Source organism: Achroia grisella, unplaced genomic scaffold (assembly GCF_030625045.1).
Source record: "Achroia grisella isolate CSIRO2021 unplaced genomic scaffold, CSIRO_AGI_Agris_v1 utg4116, whole genome shotgun sequence".
Lineage (NCBI taxonomy): Eukaryota > Metazoa > Arthropoda > Insecta > Lepidoptera > Pyralidae > Achroia > Achroia grisella.
The window spans coordinates 1,437,087-1,459,024 of NW_026712845.1; the positions used below are offsets into that span (position 1 = coordinate 1,437,087).

Here is a 21,938-nt window from a genome sequence, read left to right on the forward strand (position 1 = left end):
TATTACAGTGCAGCATCTAGTCTCGAACTAGGGCAGTACAACAAACCCAATATATAATAATGGATATTGAATAAATAATAATATATAATAATGGATATTGAATTATAATTAGGTTCGTAGATAGGGTATCAATAAAAGAGGAAAATATGTTATATTCACAATGAAGTCTAAATTTACAGTCCTTTAATTTTTATTGTTCTAACGATGACAAGGAATGTACAATTTTCAAATTTATATTTTCCTTATATAAACTAAAGAGTTATTAACAATGGCCTTGTTTGAGGTTACTCCATGTTATATATTATACAGATATTTATAATCAATGTAATAGTTATAATTAACATTTACTACACTCAGTTATCTTCTTGTCAACCTTCATAAACGACCTACGATTTAGCAATTGGTATGCCTGTCACCCGCATCACCTAAAACGGAGAGTATGTGTAGATAAGATCTAAGAGAAATAACTTTGTTCTTAGGATAATACCTACCGATTACAATGCCATATATTTACAGTGTTAATCGTAAAATGTGAAGTTGAAAACCAGTGATAATATTCATGAAAATAAATAACTTTCCAAAGAAAAACAGTGTTTTTTTTCTAAATCGTTATACAAACTTCGCGATCACTTGATCAGTTCAGTGCCCGTTTTACATGAAGAATTAGATCATCCGCCCTGGGGATTACTCGTACTCATTTCATCCAAAATTCATGAAATGTTTTTCTTTTTAATAATAATAATATATCAGGAACGGATTGTTAGTAATGGGAACTAATAATCCCTATTGCTACCAATGTACCATCTTTGGCCGACCTCCGCGTAGTTCCTTGAAACCATCCGTCATAAATTCCTAGTGAATTGTCACGATATGCTAACTGACCTGATCTCGTATTCATCTTATCATCCTCCATTGGTGCCCCGCCAGCCTTAATCCACAAATAAAAAAATTCTCTGGATAATTCACTCAGCGCCATTTAATCCCAAGTTAAGCTATTTAGAGCTTGTATTATGGGTACTATAGAGGTATAAGATAATAAAAATTTTAACAAATGTGGTATAATATACCAAAATAGTAATAATATTTATATTAATAATGTGTCAATAAATATATTTCTTGTTCATGATACCACTCAACTAATCCTTATGATATTAACTTCGTAAAGAATTTATTTTGTTATAATTAATTAACACTATATGAGACACAGACGAAGTCGCAGTAAACACTATTTTTTTTTAAAAGAAACACAGCTTTTTCATTTGATAATTTCCTGTATTAACATTGGTTTTATTTACAAAATATTTGTAAATAAAGTGGTACTATGATACATTTTAGTAAATAATATTAATATAATTATAAAGTATTTAAAACAATTATGGCATTTCATAGGAGTATTTATAGAGATTTCTAATAAAAAAATATATTAGACATAAATTACACAATTACCTGTATGTACATTAAATTTGAAATATGTTTGTGTAAAATAGAAATGGAAAATAATATATTTTAATATAACAAATATCACTGCAAAAGCAGATAAAATGTTGTATGCAATACAAAGAATTGGTATTCACTCATAAAAGTAAACATATATACTTTTTTACACTGTAACACAAAAATTAACTATGTTCTATTATTGTCTATAAAAAAATATAATATCACACTTTATTATTTACAAATCACTTTAACATTTTAAAGTATCATAAAATCAAAAGTCTGTCTCTGTGACCACATGTTCATAATTCACATTGAGCATAAGTTCCGTTCAAAATAACAGCACTTATTACCGTATCACTAATATGTCTCCTATTCTAGTATATTTTGAACTTTGACAAGTAATATATTCACAGTCTTGTGGTATAAAATCTTATAACACTCAGGAACGCGACAGTACGCGAACGTGTGCGAACCCACGCGATCGCACGCGATCACCTGCGGGCAGACGCGATCACACCCGTACACAGAAGTCGAGAACAGTAAGTCTGGTATACCGGAGTGCGGCCACTTCATAGGAAGCTATGCTACGTGGGCGAAGTGGCATAACAACGCTTCACAGTGGCGTCGATATCGACCATCGCGTTGCTTACTTGGTGCGTCGCGGCGCCGATGCTCTCGAACGTCGTCGCAAGCCGGTCTATAGCTCGCGCCTGGAATAAAAATCATTTTATAGAGCTCTTATGGAATAATGGTTACCACTTATGGACTACTGTTGTAGGGTACTACTTATGGATTTCTGTCTTATATATAGTCTACTGATATGAAGTCATGTAAGAGTGCCAATACTTTTAGCTCTAACTCCTATTATTGTTTTGCAATAATAAATTGAGTTGTTTGTAACATTTACCGTGTCACTTCGCAGTGTGATAGAAATAGAAATAATCTTTATTCAACTAAACTTAATGTAAGCACTTTTGAATAGTCAAGTTTTTTTATTCTACCGCTTATTCGGAACGCAGATTCATCACAAGAAGAATAAGCAAGAAACTTGTGTGTTGCTCTTTTAAATAAATATTGATTTACTTACTATTTAATTAACAACAAGGATTAGGCATGCGTCAATCAACATAGAAACCGCTACGCACTTATATCTGTTCAATCAGATAACATTGTCAGCGCTATGAATTTTAAGTTAGATATTTTCTACAAAAACATTATTATCATTTATAAATTCTTCAATTTTATAATAAGCTTTATTACAAAGAAAATATTTTATGACACATTTGAATTTTTTTTCTGGCAAATTGACTAACGATAGTTTCGTTTCTATTTATTTATTTATTAACATGGCGGACTTATTGCCTGATGGGATTCTCTACAGACGCCGTAATGCCATATGGCACTAAGCTCGTCTTTTGTAAACTTTATTGTGCAATAGAGAATTTAAAAACAAGTAAATACCTGTATATGGGATGCTTCCGCTAGCCGCTCCATGGCCTGTGAACTAACCGCTGACGCTTGACCGAGCTGCGCCAGCGCAGTCGCCTGCGAGCTCATCACCGTCAACTGAAAGTTACAAAATGATTAAAGCCCATTGGCATGTTACATTATAAACCAGGTTCAAAAGTAGCCCAAACTTTAGATAATAATGTTTTTGTAATTGTAATGAAATTCTAATTTAAATTCTAGATTAAATTCATCGTTATGAGTACTAGATAACTAATATAAATACTTAGATATTTTTTTTTGTAAATATGTAGGTAATATACATAGATAACACCCAGACCGATACAAATAGTCATACTCATAAATACTGCTCTTTTAGGAAACAAACAATTTAGTAAATAATAAATATATACCAGTTTCTCCATAATAACAATATGTCTTTCATGAACATCAGCAATAGGTTCTTCGAAAGTCAGCACAGGATCAGATTCCACATTGGTTTCATCCATGCTATCTTCATTAAAATTAGTCTCTTCTATATAGTGAGACTCTTGCTTTACAGAGTTTCGAGGCTCTGGAAACACATTTTATTAAGATATCAGTATTGTAGTTTTGTGGGAATCTAGTTTGATCACATATAGTGGTTCTATTTCATATAGTGTATACACTAGGGCATTAACACTTTCTCTGAAAAGCAAACAAGTTATCCAATATAAGATTTGTTTTAATAACTCTTACTTGTAACATCGCTTGATAAAAACAGATCCCATATCTTTTTTTCAACATTGGAGCAGAGACTATTGGGATCACCACCCACTGACATCACTTTTGATCTCACTGTAGACTTCTTATCTGCCCAATACTGTAAGAAGAATCCAGATTTAGTAGTTGAATTTATCAACTGTAACTGTACATAACTTATTAACATTGCATCAACTGCAACCAGTCAAGTTTCTTTAACTCCTTTAGTTCAGTGGGACAAGAGGTTGCTAGTAATGTGGACTGATCACCGGCCCTGTTGCTAGCAATGTACGATGTCAGGTTGACCTCCACTCTGACCTGACCTACCCACAGCTGACCTGACCTTGTGTTCACCTTATTATCCTATACTGGTGCCCTGCCAGCATAAATGATTCATACAGGTGGCTCTTACTGCCCATTCCATTATTATTAGTTAAAAAAATGTCTCCTTTAGCTCCAACCATAAACAATTTATTTATTAACCCATTTCATAAAAATGGAATATTTTTAATTTACAAATGTGTACGATTTTTATTACTCGATCACACATTCCATTTGTAGATTAATTATTTTATATTTTCTTCAATTCTTTGAAATTCATCAAATATCTAAACATGACTGTACATTTTACATATTTTAGACTTGAAGATATATATTAATCCACTCCAGATACATACTTTGATCCAAGATTTCATAGGCCTAATAGGGCCTGTGATATTATTAACAGTCCTTGTGAGTTGAAACCACAGTTTCTTACTCTCATCCCTCCCCTCCAGTCCTCGTAATTGTCCAAGAGCCAGAGCTGGATGCTTCTCCATGAAATCAACAATAGCCAACACTTGGTCAACACTTGGCCGACTCTGAAAATCATATAGAATAAAATTATGTTATTTACATTGTTGCAAAATAGACATAGTGCAAATAATAAATATATTGTATATTAATTTTTACTTATGTTATTAACATATACTAATAACTATATTCTATAAGATTTTCCTATAAAATACTGCTGACTGCCATTATTTAAAATAGACAGTGTAATAATTTATTCGTAATTGACATCATATTTTTTTCATTACAATATCGTTATAATAAAAAATAAATAGGTATAATTGATTATGTTTATTATGCTAAAAATAGATCATATATTAAGGGTTTACATTTTATATATTTGAATCTTTAAGCAACATAATAAATAAAGTTCTTTAAAAGTAGTTGCTGAACATTCACTGACTGAAGTATATTTTTAAAAATAATTATATGAGAGAGAAATAAGCGAAGAATAGCGTAGTACTGCAATGACCATTAAACATAATTAATTATTCAACAAGATAAAACAATAAAATCTAAAAAGAGAACACTAAATAGTAACACCAAAACAAATCGAGTTTGCACAGTAAAATAGTATCGAGATTTCAAGATTTTGTTTATCAACTCACTGCTATGCATCGGTCCGTCATTGTGGAAACTAGTTATTGAATATTATACAATAAACTATCCAATTCCTATTTGTTACATACAAATATATGAAGCCATTAATATGAAATTGGTAACTTTTATACCAATTCACACTAAAAACACTTCAAATTGGACATCGAACTAAAAATAATAGTAATGTAATGACAAGATAACCATTAGTTGGGGCGTCCACAGACTACAATTAGGAAGTATTCAAACTAAATTATATCACTATAGAGGGCACCATTGTGTTATAGTGTAATAAAGCATTATATAGTATTGCAACCATTGTAACTATGTATATTATTCAAATATTGGATCAAACAAATATTAATTTATCAATAATGACGTAATCATATTTTAAAATATCTTCCGACTAACCAATTCATTGTACCTATAGAACGTTATAAATATTTACAACATTTTTAGTTCTTAGCTTTTTTAGAATGAAAGATCATTATCATTTTTAAAATTATATATATACCTTTACGTATGTATATTATCCCAAATGAGATTGTCAGGGGGAACGGGATTATAAGTAATATGGAATGATGACCCCATAACAGATAGACCTCCACGCGTTTCTCCCCGGAAATCGTTGTAATAAACTCCTTGTGAATTTGTCACAATGATGTTTTGAGCTGGCCTCATACTCATCTTAACACCCTCTGGTGCTCGCCCGTCTAAACCGTTAGGGCAGACAAGTGCACCATTCCATTATCATCCTTTAATGGAATAGTCAGAAGTGTTGTCAACAGCGTTATGATGCATACAACTTTTACTAACATGCCAATAAGCCACTCTTATTTATAATAAATAGAACAAAATCTTACAAATTTAATAAAACAAAGAAATTCAATAAAACGTCAATTCCTTAATATCAAAAAAATTTATTGCGTAACAAATATCTTATCTGAATCTACTTATCAACATTGTAGGTAACTAATAAATATTTAGATTTTTGATATTAGGTACTCATTTCTTATTAATCTTGAACTCAACGTTTAAAATTATGTTCTTTCCAAAAAAAGTATATTAAAGCTAATTTAAATAAATAAGATTGAAATTATTCAGCAGTGATATTTAAGAAGGTGTAAGTTGATAACTACAGATAAAAATGGCAAGAAAGACTAGAATTACTAAAAAGTGAGAACAGAGTTCTCGCTAAAGAAATTATTAAAATGAAATTAAAACTACAAGGTACCTGTTAGTAATGGCGCGTCACGTACTAAACAACAAAAACAGCTCACTCAGTGGAATTAATAACTAGACGGGAAGGTAATCATTATCTATAAAGCATTCGTTTAATTTTGGTACTATAGACAATTTTAAAAAACTCTCCGATCAACCGCAACGAATTTATACAATGGTAGTGGATGTACTATATGAGATGAATGTCACTACAGCAGTCTCGTCAAATCGCACCTCCGCTTAAATAGTGTCCTAAATAAAAAATATGAAAAATATTTTTTATTCTAAGATCCTGAAAAAGTAGAATAAATACATTTTAGGGCTTTTTACTCGGCATTACAGAATATAGATATAAAACTTTCTTTTCAATTTAAAATATAAAAAATATATTTTTTGAATTGAGAATTCTTTTCGTTCTCTATCTACATCAAGTTAATAGCAATAATAACATCAATTAAATTAAAACTTATGGAGACACTTTTTTTTTATTGTGACACTATTAAGCGGTATATGTAGTGTGGCATCAGCGGACACGCTTGTCTGTAAGAGGTGGCGCGCGCCCGCGACCACGGCGCGGCCAGAAGCGATGCCGCGCGAAGTAAAGCGCTGCAGCGGCGGCGGCCAGCAGCAAGGCAACCGCTGCGCAGCCGCCAGCGACGCTGCGTAGCCGAGTGTACTCCGGCACGTGCAGCGCGGCTCCACCTCCCGCGCCGCTAGCGCACTCCACCCGCGCCCAGTAGCGCACACCTTCCTCCACGCCATTGACTGTACACATAATCTTAAGTTGTATCTATACAAATTAGTAATTGCCCGATGATAGTCGTAAGTATATCTATGTCCATAATTAATTCAAATTATGAGTTTGAACAATATTAAGGTTCTATTGAAAAAACTAAAGTTTTATGCGTGTGTGTCAAATACTCCATGTATTTAGTGTGGGTAATTTTTTTGTGTGTATTTTTTATTCATAATTTTAATTTTAATGAATGCATCTCTCCACTATCTCTCATCTCTTTCCCTATATAAACTATAGTGTTTGAAATTTCAAACTCCTCCATCCGAGTAATTTTCGTAAAAAGGGGGTACAACATTTTTGCAAAATTTTAATGTCATTTTGTAATTTCGAACTAACAAGTTTTCACTAAATACACGTGAATTTAAAACATTTTTGGCGCTAGGTATGTCGGTTAGTTCTTGTTAATCTCTGAAACGGCCGATTTTCTGTTTTAATAGTCTTTCAGTTAGGGCGGATAATCCAACAAATCAAAGTTAATAAAAATCGGTTCAGCCGTTCCTGAGTTATAAATGTTGTAACTACTATGTTTTACTTATATATAAAGAAAGAAGAAAACGAAGAAGATTACATATAAAACTCACTGAGCATATAGTCATGATGCGTGTGAGCGGTGACCAGCAGACGAGTACCAGGCGCGGAGCCCTCGTACCATCGGACAGTGCAGCGGGATTCGTCGCTCGAGTCACGGCTCCATCGGATGAGCGCACCGTCATCAATGAGTCGTACGCTGACTTCAAGATCATCGAGACCACCGTCTGCTACCGCGGGGTGCCCCTCCGTTACAGCTGCGGCGTATGCTGTTGCCTCTTCCTCTAATATCTCTGGTGCTATGCAACAATTCATACATGTATTTAATAAGAATATATTGAGATTTCTTGATAGTCGACAACGCGCACGGGACACCCCTGCTTCCACGGGCTTCAGTAACTATTTACTATCACATGGGCCGTATACAAAAATATTATAACAATGTTTTATACAACAGAATGGTATAAAAATTTATATTATAACAATGTTTTATACAACAGAATGAGTGAATACACAGAGACAATTTCATTTTTCATATTTTATTATTATATTACAGGTATTTATAATACGAAGGCTGAATTAAATAAATAAATAAAAAAAATAAAAATTAATTAATTCTTCGATTTGAATTGGCAACGTATGTAAAACGCAATTTGCTTGCTTGTTCTTGTGATAAGTCTGCATTCCGAATGAATGGTGGAATAAAAAAAATGAGACAATTCAAAACTGCTTTTATTAAGTTTATATGAACAAAGATTATTTCTATTTCTATGTAGCTGTACCACTGACCTCTCAATATGACGTGATATTCATGTTGATTGAACATCACCATGTATACGGCATGTTTACCACTTACAAGGAGCGGCTATATATAAGCTCTTATCAAGATTATGAGGTCTTTACACTTTTACTGATTTTATGACTTTACAGCATAATTTTGTAACAGCACTAAGTACATTAGTAAACCACATAAGCTCTGCTTAGCTTAAGGACTATATGGCACTGTGTGTAACTAGTAATTGTAGAAGAATTACCGAGAGTCCATACAAAGATCGGCTTGCTGAAGAGACCGTCGCCAATGTGATCCTGGGAGAGAACCCGTAGCTCATACTCTGCGGCGGGGCGTAGTCCCACAAGAGTGGCGTCAGTAACACCGCGTGATAGGATCTTCATGGTCCTCCACTCACTGACTGCTCTCTCACGGTACCATACTGTGTAGTCTACCTCGAGGCCATTATGTCCTGCAGTAATCGTATATTACGATATAAGTGCGTTATAATGGTTATAACACACGCGGCGAAATTTCAACCAGAGGCAATGGCGAGGGCGTAATAGAGCTGTTTAAGTAAACTCAAATATAAAATTGTGTCCCGTAGTTTTCAATCAGCGCGTTGCCTGCTGGCCAGTCATTTCGAAATTAGATACAAAATAGCAAATAATACAGTTATTGAATATAATTGCACTTACGACAAATTGAATTTACATTTTATTATTGTTACTTACGTATGTTAGTGTTACATATTTATAATATACGACGTGTAGCCTGAATGAAATAAAATAAATAAAAAAATACATTAATGACCAACAAAACACGTGATAAATCCGATGGTCGCGGGTTCAATACCAACTATGTATTCATAAGTATGTAAAGCTTGGGACTAGATGGCACTGAGTGTATTGTCCTGAGATATTGTTACTATACTATTAAATATTTTATTTATATCTAACAGTGATGTAAGCACAGATACTAAACGGTAGGAATTGAAAGGTTCAGAGAACAAAGTTATCGTTGGAGCACATCCATCACATGATAAATCTACTTTAACGTTGCAATATTTAATCAATATTCCACGTTTGAATATTCATTTAAAAGTCGAGTATGTAAGTGATATCATTATTACAGTTTACGTATTAAACAATGTGGTTTCAAGGGACTAAAACTGACGTGATGTTTATGATTTGGTTTACAATGTGGTTGTTGCTTTTTCTCTAATTCATTTAAATTTATTATATATGTAAAAATAATCTCAGGACAATTCACACAGCGCCATCTAGATCCTAGTTAAGATAGTTAAAGCTTGTGTTATGGTAACTGATACAAATACATAGCTATGTTTTCATAAATACATACATATTATACATAGAAATTATATAAAAATATATGTTTTTTGCTACTATATTATTATTAAGGGACAGTATTAGGTACATTGGCTGAAATGATAAAGGTTAATCCATTACCTACATATAAAACTACTACTGTTTCTTAGCAATAGCATTGTCAAACATAAGACTCTTTATTTATCTTACCGGGGACCCAAGAAAGATGTATTGAGTGATGAGAAGGTTTGGCGGTAAGGTTGTATGGTGCTCGGGGTGGTACATTCTCGACCAACAATTCCGCCTCGACAGCTACCGCTGCCGCTTCGTTACTGATGGTACAAACATACACGCCGCGGTCCTCCTCCGACACTAAACTGATGGTCAAGTTACCATCAGATAGCGAGTGTCGTCCCTCGGGCAATTCGGCGCCGTCTTTCTGCAAATAGAAGATTGGTACCGAATCACTTTTGGTAGATGGAAAATTTAAAAATTTACACCAAGTACAGAATAAAATTCAAATTTATTTTGGGCATGTGTTAGTCGATATCTTTGCTTGTTCTATAATGACCTTTATGATTGGTTTTACCATCGACAGGCCAAAAAATCCTGTATGAAATCTTAAATTAGTTAAAAAAGAGTTTAACTTACTCTTTTTTAACCAAAAGTTCTATTTTAAACAAAATAATGTAAATGTAAATTTCAAGTGCAGTTTAGGATGCGATCTAGAAGGCATGGTGACAGCGTCGCCGAGCCGAGCAACCTAAAGCGCCAGCTAATTATTTCGTGCACAATATAGGCTTACTCTAGTCCAGAGTTCTTGAGAACGAGATGGTGTTATTGTAGATCGATGGCGCAAGGCATGGTGACAGCGTCGTCGAGCCGTGCCACGTAAAGCGCCAAGTAATTATGTCATGCTCAATATACAGTAATGTATGCTTAGTCTAGTCCAACGCAAGGTGCCAGCGAGATGGATGGTTGTGGGTCGATGGCGCAAATAGGTGACAGCGTTGGCAAGCCGTGCCACGTAAAGCGGTAAGTTATTATTTCACAGTCAATATACAGTAATGTATGCTTACTCTAGTCCAACGTAAGGTGGGAGCGAGATGGTGCGGTTGTGGATCGATGGCGCAAGGCATGGTGACAGCGTCGCCCAGCCGTGCCACGTAAAGCGGCTGCGGACGGGCGCTAAGAGCTGGTGGTCTTTGGACCCTCACTCGAACACTTGGCGACGGACCCTCAGAGCCCAAGGCATTGTACGGCGTACAGGAGTACTGTCCCTCGTGTGATTCGTCTACCTGGAAACGACACCACAAATATGTAATTTTTTAACAATAATAATCTTCTTAATTATAAAAAAATCGTGTCACGTTATTTGCTAGCAATGGAATCCTAAACTACTAAAATGAAATCTATATATATATACATATGGCTTTGGAATTAATAAAAATAATGGGCATGAATAACAAACTAAATGTTTCTACAATTTTTTAGTGAAACTAGCTGTGCTCGCGGTGTCACCCGCGTGAAATTTATGCTGTATTAGCCTGTATTATTCTAATGTATAAGCTATATTTTTGTAAAATTTTATTAATATCCAGTAGTAGTCAGTAGTTTTTTCGTGATTAAATAATAAACATCCATCCATAATTCCATACATCCTCACTCCATCCATCCATCCATATTAGTAAATATCTACGTATCAGATACGTTGAGGCGTTTATACTATTACGTAGAATATCTACGTATCTGATACGTTTTTCTTCCTATGTTAAAATTTTCCTTTTCTAAAATCTCCATAAATTTTAGAAAAGGAAAAGAAATTATTGCTTTCCTCGTCTACTGCAAAATGTTTTTATAATTTAATATTACTGATATCCTCTCTAAGAACACGTACCTACAGAAAACAAAGGCAGAAAAAAGAAAAATATATACGTCACTTGGTTGAAAAGAAGACTCCCGTTTCTGCTGTAAAAAACGCCGGGTACGTTGTAAGGGTCAAAGAGAAAGCCATCTTTCTCCCAACGTAAGTTAGTCAAAGGTGGATTAGCGCTAAAATGGCAGTCGAGGCTGGCTGGTTTCCCAAATGGGAGGTAACGCTCCTGAGGTGCATATACTACTTTCGCCTTATCTGTAATGGAAAGAAATAGAAATAAATCTTTATTCAAATAAACTTAATATAAGCACTTTTGAATAGTCACGTTTTTTTATTCCACCACTCGTTCGGACCGCAGACTCATCACAAGAAGTATGTGCAAGAAACTTGTGTGTTGCTCTTTTAAATAAATGTTGTATGTATATTACATTAGCAAGTATGAGGCATGCGACAATCAATAAAGAAACTGCTACGCACTCAATCTTTATTCAATCAGATAGCCAGCGGAAGTTACATATTTCTGCGAAAACATTATTATCATTTATAAAGTTTTCAATTTTATAATAAGCTTGTTTACAAAGAAAATGTTTTATAAGATGTTTCAACGTCGTTTATGAAAATCACAAGATGAGAATAAAGTAAAATTAATCCTATCGCCTATCATCAAAACTTATTCCTAAAAGCTATTATTTAAGTTTCTTAAGTGAATGTTTTAAATTATGTAGCTACGTAGGATGAGCATAAGAATTTTAGAATGGCTAAGGTGGGGCATGGCACTCAAAATGTTGGGAAACAGTGGTGTAGACGGTAATTACATTTCAGAAGAAGTACAGGCTGTTTGCACACCTATAGTATTAAGTTTGCTGGTTACGATAAGGTAATAGATTACTCACATTGTACATCAAGGTATGCACTGGCAGTCTGAAGTTGGGAATCAGGCGCTCGCACCTGACATTGAAACTCTCCTAAGTCGGTGCTGACCGCCCGACGAATCACGATGCTACCATTGGCAGCCAGCTCGCAGCGCAACATAAGTTCCGGTAGTTCGCTGAGAAGAATGCCATCTTTATACCACTCCACTATCGATTCGGGATCCTTTGGCAAACACTCGAACTCGGCACGGTCTCCCTCCAATACCGTCACGTTCATAGGAGGCGTGACGATCAAGTTGCCACCTGATAAAATAAGATTTTTTTGTTTCTATTCCAGTAATTTCAGTGAAATTGCAGAATTTCAATTTGATTTAGACAAAATTAAAAAATAAATATTATACACAAGACTATTAGTTGTATTTCACATCTTATGTATTTTTTTTCTCTCAGAATAATTCACACAGCGCCGTCTAGTCCTAACCTAAGCAGAGCTTGTATTATGGTTTCTAAACAACTGACATATGTTCTTCATTTTTTTTTGTAAATAAAAACATAATATAAATAGAAAACACCGAGACCAAAACGAACACTATAATACTATACATGAACACCATTAGAACAGGTGGGTGCACCATTTCATTATCACCAATAAAAGAAGGAAAGCAAGGACTTCTGACTTGAAGAGGCATGCAAACGAAGTATGTATTATCCTATATTGCGATATGCCTATGTATAGAAACCTGACCTTCCACTTCGAGGAAGTAGAACGTGCCGTTGTTGCGCTCGGGCGGCGTGCGGTTAGGGAAGGTGACGCGGCACCGATAGAGGCCGGCGTCGGTTTCTCGGACCGCGCTCACGTTGATGGAGCCCCGGCCGAGGCCGAGACGACCGTCTCCCAGCCGCTCCACGCGGCCGCCCCAACGGTCCGCCAGGTGAGCACTTCCTTCGCCGCTATACCACGAGAATATAATCTCACCCTGAGAAACATATAATTGGTTTAATCTATACATATAAATAAAATTGGAGTGTCTCGTTATACCGTTGAAATAACCGTTTTTACTACTTCCATATGGATATAAATACGGTACATACGCCAAAATAACACTTTTTACAATTTTTGTCTGTCTGTCGGTCTATTTGTTCCAGCTAATCTCTGAAATGGTAGGACCGATTTTGACGGGACTTTTTTTGGCAGGTAGCTGACGTAGTAAAGAGTAACTTTTATTTTAGAAAAAATATTTCATTTTAGAAAAATAAAGTTAATTCCACGCGGACGACGTCGCGGGAACAGCTAGTAATAATATCAGGACTCAGGACAATTCACACACTCATAGTCCCAAGCTAAGCAAAGCTTGTGTTATATATACTACTACTGATACAATACTTAAATATATTTGTTTAAGTAAATACATACATAATATACATAGAAAACGAAGAAAACAATCATTCTCATGGTTGCAAATATTTGCACTCAAAGCCGACCGCGACCATTGGAAGTCACCAGACCACCGAAGCTGACAATTGATTCATGGCATGTTATTTACCACTATAATTTCTGTTTTCTTAATCTGTACACAATTTGTACGGAATGTCATAACTTTTATTATCGCTTATATGTTGTACTTCATCTGTACATACCTATTTTTTTTATTGGGTTGTTGGGGCTGTTGTCAGTTGTTTGTAGCACCTGTAGCACTGCGACCTACGTAGATCTATTGTACTCGCCCTTTTTCCGAGTTCGCTACCTAGACCCGTCAGGGACAAGAATTGAAGGATATTCTTAGGAACGATGAATTTTATCTCCTCATTACATAATGTAAAGTCGCTGTCGCTGTCTGTCGTCCCTATGTATGCTTACATCTTTATAACTACGCAACGGATTTTGAACTCTAGAGGAAGGTTTTATATATATAATACATGTACACCCGTGCGAAGCCGGCGCGAGTACCTAGTATTGTATAAAACTAGTCTATATACATATATATATTATTATATAACTCAAAAGGTGACTGACATAGTGATCTATCAACGCACAGCCCAAACCACTGGACGGATCGGGCTAAAATATGGCATGCAGGTAGATGTTATGACGTAGGCATCCGCTATGAAAGGATTTTGATTAATTCTACCCCCAAGGGTATAAATTAGGGGATGAAAGTTTGTATGAAACTTTGTCAATTTTAAACCGATCGGGCTGAAACTTTGCATGCATAAATCTACTATGACGTAGGCATCCCCAAAATATGTTAACGCGAGCGAAGCCGCGGTCAACAGCTAGTATTGTATAAAATAAAATCGCTTTCGCTGTCTATTTGCTTAGATCATTTAAAAACTATGCAAGGAATTTTAATGCAGTTTTCAGCAATCGGTAGAGTCATTCAAGAGCAAGGTTTATATGTATAATACCTATGCGAGGCCGGAGCGGGTAGTTGGTTTATAATATAGTGATATTGACTATTATAAATGCAACAATGTAACACACAGCTTCACCTTGCCATCCCTGCACAATAGAAGTATTCAAGTGTTCATATAACTGGCTGTACTGAGACGATTTATGTATGTTACGTGCACTTAGGTATATATATTTGTTGCATTTCAGCTGCTCTGAGAAGATTATACAGTTACTAAGAACTCGACGTATACTCGTCAGTATATAAGTATTTCTATCATTTATTTATATTTACCTACTAATTGTCATTGTCACAATTGTAACTCCTAGTGGCCGAAATTTGACCATAATAAATTTAACATTAGTCCAATAAAGATTTTTACAAAAAGCAAACATTATAAACAGGCAGTTAGTGAAGTTGAAGGGATTATTATCTCTGGATCCGATGAACCGATTTTGAAACTTCTTTTATTAATAGAAAGCTATGTTATTTATGTGTATTATAGGCTATATAACATTATTCGATATATATTTCGACCAATAGAAGCGGAGCTGTAATGCAAAAACTTGCATTAACGGGGAAAATGTGACTAAGACAAAGTTGCGTGGGTCAGCTAGTAATATATTCATAGGTATTTATTTGTTTATCGATTATATTAATGAGTTTTGAATGTTAGAAATAGAATGACATCGCCATAAACAACTATATTATCTGTTTCTAATATTAGAAATAGACTTACATAGCCATAAACAGTTGTATTATCTGTGGCTATATTGAGCCCACTTTCTTGCAAGATTTATGTGTTCAGTACCCACATGTATACGGAACGTAATTGACAGGAAGAGAGTACTTGGCCGAGGTGTCATATTCTAATTAATTCAATGCGAGACAACGGCACGCGCGACCACACAATTGATATACAAACAACACGGAAAGAATTTAGAAATCATCAACAAAATGCAACCCTTACTATGAATAGTCACCTTTTTGTCATTCTTATTCATATAAAAATACAAGAATTACAGCGTCTAGATCTGGATCTTACCTATATATATAAAATATACAAATAATAATATTCTCAGAGCAATTCACACAGCACCATCTAGACCCATGTTAAGCTAGCTAAATGCTTGTGTTATGAGTACTAGATAGCTGATACAAATACATAGATATTTCTATATATATACGTAAATATATACTTATTATATATAGAAAACACCCAGAACGATACAAACAATCATACTCGTGAATAAAAATGTTTGTGTCGTGCGAGGAATCGAACCGGCGACCATCAGTAACGCAGTGTGCTAAACCGCTAGACCATCGATTCTGTCGAATATATATTGCCATTTGCCAAGAAGGACTAAGTGAATTGACTTTGTGCTCATTTTAACATCCTCCACTAGTACCCCGCCAGCGTAAACTGTTAGCGCAGGCAGATTGGTCTCCACCAAAACAAAGTGTCCCACCATTCTTTTAAAGGGCAAGGACAATAGATCTATGTAGGTCGCAATGCTACTACAGGTCTAAAGCAACTGACAATAGCCCAAACTATATATTATTATATAACTATAGAAGAATACAAATATTTATAAATATAATGTCAAAAAAGTCAGAAATGAGATATAAACAAAGATTTTATTATCTCACTTTTGACTTCTTTGTGATCTCTCTTGGCATACATACATACACACATACATAAACATTTAGTCGTAGTTTTTATTAAATAGTTTTAGTAATTCCGCTACAGTCACATTGTGTCTATACTTGAAATATTTTGTCAACACTCAAGACCCTTCCATTAGTACCCCTCCAGATAACATAGATTTAAGTCGAATGTAAAATTAGTCTACGTCCTGACTCCGCGTCGAATATACGCGTTACTAATAAGCCATGTAGTACACTATCAAATAAACTTATGTATAATACAATAAACAGTACAACTATTTTACCGGTAGGTACTACTTACATACCACTATAAACAAAGAAATTATGTAGCGCCACCTCATCATATATAATGCTACAGTGGTGAAGTGATACCACCGCGCAACAACACCATTATCATCCAAAAAAACTATAAAATGTAATCAGTATGGTTGTATATAAAATGACGTCACAAAACGGATGTACCAGTGGAATACCGAGGCGTGATCACCCGCGCTTTGTGGAGCGCTACGAGCGCGTGGGAGCGCCGGCCGGGTCACGCCGCCTCATCTCAATTGTCTAAGTACTTGTCGCTCTCGAGGAGCGCCACTTCAATCACACTCCTCCCCTATTGTCGTCATACGTTACCGTTGGGTCTTATATTATCAGAACCATTCGGGAGGGCAATAAATCAGAGCAATCACTACTTACTGTACGGAAGTTATAGATAAATTAACTGTGGCCATGGTTTCAGCTGCGTGAAGTTTATAACATACTAGCTGTACCCGCAATTCCGGCCGCATGAAATATAAAGCCTATGTGTTATTTCGGTGTATAAGCTATGTGACTGTAAAATTTCATCAAAATCCGTTCAGTAGTTTTTGCGTGAAAGAGTAACAAACATCCATCCATCCATCCATCTATCGATACTCGCAAATTTTCGAGTTTATAATATTAGCACAGATAACATAAACATATTAGCAAGTTAGGGCATAGGCAAGTTATTTTCAGCAATGCCAAGACATGAAAGTACCATAGCTGTTACTGTAATTGCGATGATATTCATAGTACTGTTAATGTCTCTGTGCGATAGTTACTGTCCATACTTGCTACAATTGGCAAAATACTGACGGTCAGTTAAGTCGTATTATAAAAAAAAACATTAAATTTAATTAAGTTATAGCAAAAGTTTTTACTTATGTAGACGCCATGGTTACTACTTACGAGTACCATTAGGTAATAACTAGTGGTCATCACGTCATCATTTGACACCCTTGATAGCTCTCATGTGTTACCATTCCAGAAGATTAAGATCTCATGCCTCTAATTCTGTATTTCCACTGTCTCATCTAAAGTTGCTTGGCGACTGAATAACTAGACGGGGGTACCCGTCTAGTTATTCAGTCAGGTAGACGAGTTTTTTCAAAGAGCAAGTGTAGGTATTACAGTAAGATATTATATGTGTTGTCTAAATTCACGTAACAGTTAAGTATTCTGTTGTGATTACAATAACTGTTACAGCCTAGCCGCTCAGAGTTTGTATTTCTGACAGAACAGGAGCGAATGGGCGATGTAATTTTGAACCGACGTACAAATTACAGCAAAATTTTAAATATATTTAATTTGCCTTATTAACGAGTGATAACATTAAAATATTTATAAATTATTCCAACTTACAATAAACGCGACGAAATATATGATTATCTATAAATATAAAACAATATTTTTTAAAAGTCAAACCATACCAAACTGCGCTGATTCAAAGTTATTTGGTCACATCACTACAAAAACATACAATTGCCATAAGCATCGACTGTAAATTGATAGATAAATCTAAATCTTAACTAAGCCCATGTAACTATGACCTCCGTGGACTATTGTCAACATGTCCTCTTTGACTCTCGAACAATCACTGCTCCGAATAAATGTACTACGTTAGCCATCGATTGTATATTCCAATTGGAAAACAGAAGGTATCCGGTGCTGCCTCTCCATTATCGGGCGCATTGTGTTTGCACGCAAGTACCTACTGTATGCTGAGTGCCATTACAAATGGTCATTACAATACATCTGCCGGAGGCTATTATGTAGATAGTTAAAGTAGTGCGTAGGCGAAGAATGCTCGAGACAGGACTAGTGGAAATAAATGGGAGCTATTCCACGTCTGTACATCGACCGCATATTTGTACTACTTATGGAAATACCAAACAAACAACAGCTTACCTAATCTAAAGTACTGTGACATAAATTTGACGACCTCGGCGGTCTAGCGGTCTAGCACACGACCAATGGTCGCGGGTTCGATTCCTAGCACGGTACAAACATTTGTATTCATGAGTATGATTGTTTGTATCGGTCTGAGTGTTTTCTATGTATAATATGTATGTATTTACAAAAAATATATATATCTATGTATACGTATCAGTTATCTAGTACCAATAACACAAGCTTTACCTAGCTTAACTTGGGTCTAGATGGCGCTGTGTAAATTATCCTGAGATTATTATTATTAAATCATATATTTTGACAAAAATCAAAGTCAAAGTGAATGAATACAACTGTGCGAATCGAATCCACGACCGTCAGACGTAATGCGGTAACTAAACTGCCGGACCACCGAGGCCGTCAAGTGTGAACGATAAATTGCGTTTTTACAAAATGTTTCATTAATGCTCCGTTCCTCATTTTATAATGATAACATATAAGTATACCCTATAACTTTCCTAGATACCTATCTAGGAAAGTTATAGGGTATACTATATACCTATATAGAATAACCTAGATAAAAAGAAAATAAATTGACCAGTATCTACCTTCCTGAGATTAGCACGTTCAACCAAACAGCATAGGGAGGAAGGGGAACTTTAGCAATGTGGACTAATAACCATATCGCTAGCAATGTACTAGGTTGACCAACACGTGGTTCCCCCTACCGTACACAGTTTTAAAAAACATCACAAACAATACTTATTAGAAAAACAAATTTTAGGCATTCCACAGAAATTTCTTGGCTAGCGGTTGCAATCTCACGTAATGATTTTTAATAAAAAAAATTTCTATGTTACTCTTATTAATATTTTCTTTTTTTCTTTTTATTGATAATTGCCACTTACCACTCAGTTAAAATTATATCAAATTATACTCTGAACTATTTACATTATTTTTATTATACCCACACCGCACAGACAATCACCAATAATATTGCTCCTTTTTATTTTATATTTATTTTAATTATTATTTTCACGTACCTACGTACGTACGTACTTTTTGTATTGCTACAGATCACACATAATAACTAATTTTATAAATCTTATGTTGTATTATGTATTTTATATTCTTATGAACATGTTGTGTGTGATTAGTAACAAACAAATAAACGATATATCTATCTATCTATCTATCTATCTAAAATCATCGTTATATATTCATAAAGACAGCACACTCTCTTATTATCCTCCACTGGTGTCCCGCCAGTATAATCCGTTAGAGCAGCCGGGTGCACCATTCCATTATCATCATATAAGAACCAAACAGTATCGTCACAATTGTAAAGCTAGATGGAATAGTTAGAGGCGTTAACTGGTGTTGTTTTGATAAATGTTAGAATTTAATTAACGGAACAGTTAGGGGAAATTTAACTCAACCTCAAGGATTAATTAGATTTGTCACTGTCAATTGAAATTAGGTCGGACATTAAATTAACATAGAACTTCGGTGTCAGCGAGTTTTAAATACATTTAACGGCTGGCACCAGTGGAGGATGACAAGATGAGCATGAGGTCAGGTCAGTTAGCCCATCATGACACATTCATCAAGAATTTTTCACGAAGGTTTTCAGGAGGAAGAGCGTGACATGGTACATTGCTAGCAATAAGATCAGTCCTCATTACTAACAATCCCCTTTCTTAGTAGTGTTGTCCTGCTAGGTACGTTTTTTTTCTTAGGGATGATAATGGAATTGTGCACCTGCCTGCGCTAATGGTTTACGCTGGCGGAGCACCAGTGAAGAATGATAAGATGAACATGAGGTCAGGTCAGTTGGCCCATGGTGGCGAATTTAGTAGAAATTAACCACGATGGCTTCCGTGGGGAGCCGCGTGGAGGTCAACCTGACATGGTACATTGCTAGAAATGGGGTCAGTCCACATTACTAACATTCCCCTTCTCTCGTTAGTCGTAGTATTTAATAGATAATTATGACAAACCTTACACAAAATGGGGATTCCTTAATAAGAGTTAGTTCCTGATTAAGAGCAGTATTGTTTAAGTACATTAATTAAACAAGATCCCGAGTTTGCCCAATATATCGAAACACATATCTTAAATAAGACGAATCTTTCTATTGTTGTTATATAACATTTGTTTATGTTTTACGAGCTGGGTGACCCAGGAGTTCAGTACACTGCCTGACTCCGATAGTCACAGATTCGCTCTCTGCAATATACACGTATTTATATTCATTCCTTTTGTTTTACACAAAACTAGAGGGTTATTTAAAAGTATTATCTATGCTTGTGTGTACAAAAAATAGTCATGCTAATTATATACATAATACAACATCTGTTTACTTTGGAACTAGATGGAGCTATGTAAGATTGCTAGAGTTATTTATACTGACCACTTCAAAAAGGACTAGGTTTCCGCCTACACGTGGTATATTCAGTACAGAAAAATAGTCCATACGTACATATACATATCTTGAAATTCTACAATAGTATGTTAAACACAAAACTTTTCAAGTGTATATTTTACCTACCTACTACGATTACGCAATATTTTCGCACATTTTATATCACTTTACAGGATTCTTTTTTTTAAATATTAGAGTTTATCACTTTACTTACAGTATCATATTAATTAAACCAATACAAACAGATAAATTTCTTACATCTTTATCCCACTGCAAATGATATGGTATTTCATTGCCAAATGGGAAATCGAGGTGACAGTTCATAACAGCAAATCCACCGACGCTGGCGCTTAGCCGCTCTCCTTCTAGGGGTAGCAACGAACCCCTAACAGGTACCATAACAAAAAGCGTTCCCAGCACTATGGCTGTATACGACACGCTCCACAGCCTTCGCATTCTGTTGAAAACTAACAGCCAGCCAGCACTGCACTATACCACTTGATTACACTTAATTTAAACGTGGAACGGAACGGATTAATGTCGCAATACCGAGGAACATCGTTCGAAATATGAAAATATCATTTGTTTTTATTAATAATTTTTACGACTCTGAATGACAAATATTTAATTATTTATATAAATTACAAAATATTTTCATATTTCGGATTTGAGGTTCCTCGTAGAAAATTGTTCAGTTTTATTAATGATGCATTTCGACTTGTCGTAGGCTGAGTCTACACCTTGCATAACCTGCACACGTTCAACCGCGAACCGTGACACTGGACCGTAAACAACCGTTCGACTATAGAGCGCGGGACCAATTGACCGCTCC

At 35.2% G+C, this 21,938-nt stretch overlaps 2 protein-coding genes across 3 annotated transcripts; both read right to left on the reverse strand.

Annotated features, from left to right (window-relative positions):
• Positions 1 to 1,738: 1,738 nt before the first annotated feature.
• On the reverse strand, positions 1,739 to 5,261 carry LOC131844659 (uncharacterized). Its single transcript, XM_059193596.1, has 6 exons — positions 5,064 to 5,261; positions 4,302 to 4,484; positions 3,622 to 3,745; positions 3,297 to 3,457; positions 2,899 to 3,003; positions 1,739 to 2,147 (listed from the first exon to the last, which is right to left on the reverse strand). Exons 1-6 carry the CDS (start codon positions 5,082 to 5,084, stop codon positions 2,022 to 2,024), a joined length of 720 nt encoding a protein of 239 aa, XP_059049579.1. The 5' UTR covers positions 5,085 to 5,261; the 3' UTR covers positions 1,739 to 2,021.
• A 1,399-nt stretch (positions 5,262 to 6,660) lies between these two features.
• LOC131844649 (protein borderless) lies at positions 6,661 to 21,938 on the reverse strand. Of its 2 annotated transcripts, XM_059193586.1 has the most exons (10): positions 21,847 to 21,933; positions 21,365 to 21,613; positions 13,188 to 13,419; positions 12,464 to 12,745; positions 11,635 to 11,825; positions 10,774 to 10,992; positions 9,905 to 10,133; positions 8,632 to 8,838; positions 7,651 to 7,896; positions 6,661 to 7,038 (listed from the first exon to the last, which is right to left on the reverse strand). In XM_059193586.1, exons 2-10 carry the CDS (start codon positions 21,560 to 21,562, stop codon positions 6,797 to 6,799), a joined length of 2,046 nt encoding a protein of 681 aa, XP_059049569.1. In that variant the 5' UTR covers positions 21,563 to 21,613; positions 21,847 to 21,933; the 3' UTR covers positions 6,661 to 6,796. The 2 variants fall into 2 exon arrangements, with proteins under 2 accessions (XP_059049569.1, XP_059049567.1); XM_059193584.1 differs by having other exon boundaries at positions 21,365 to 21,938.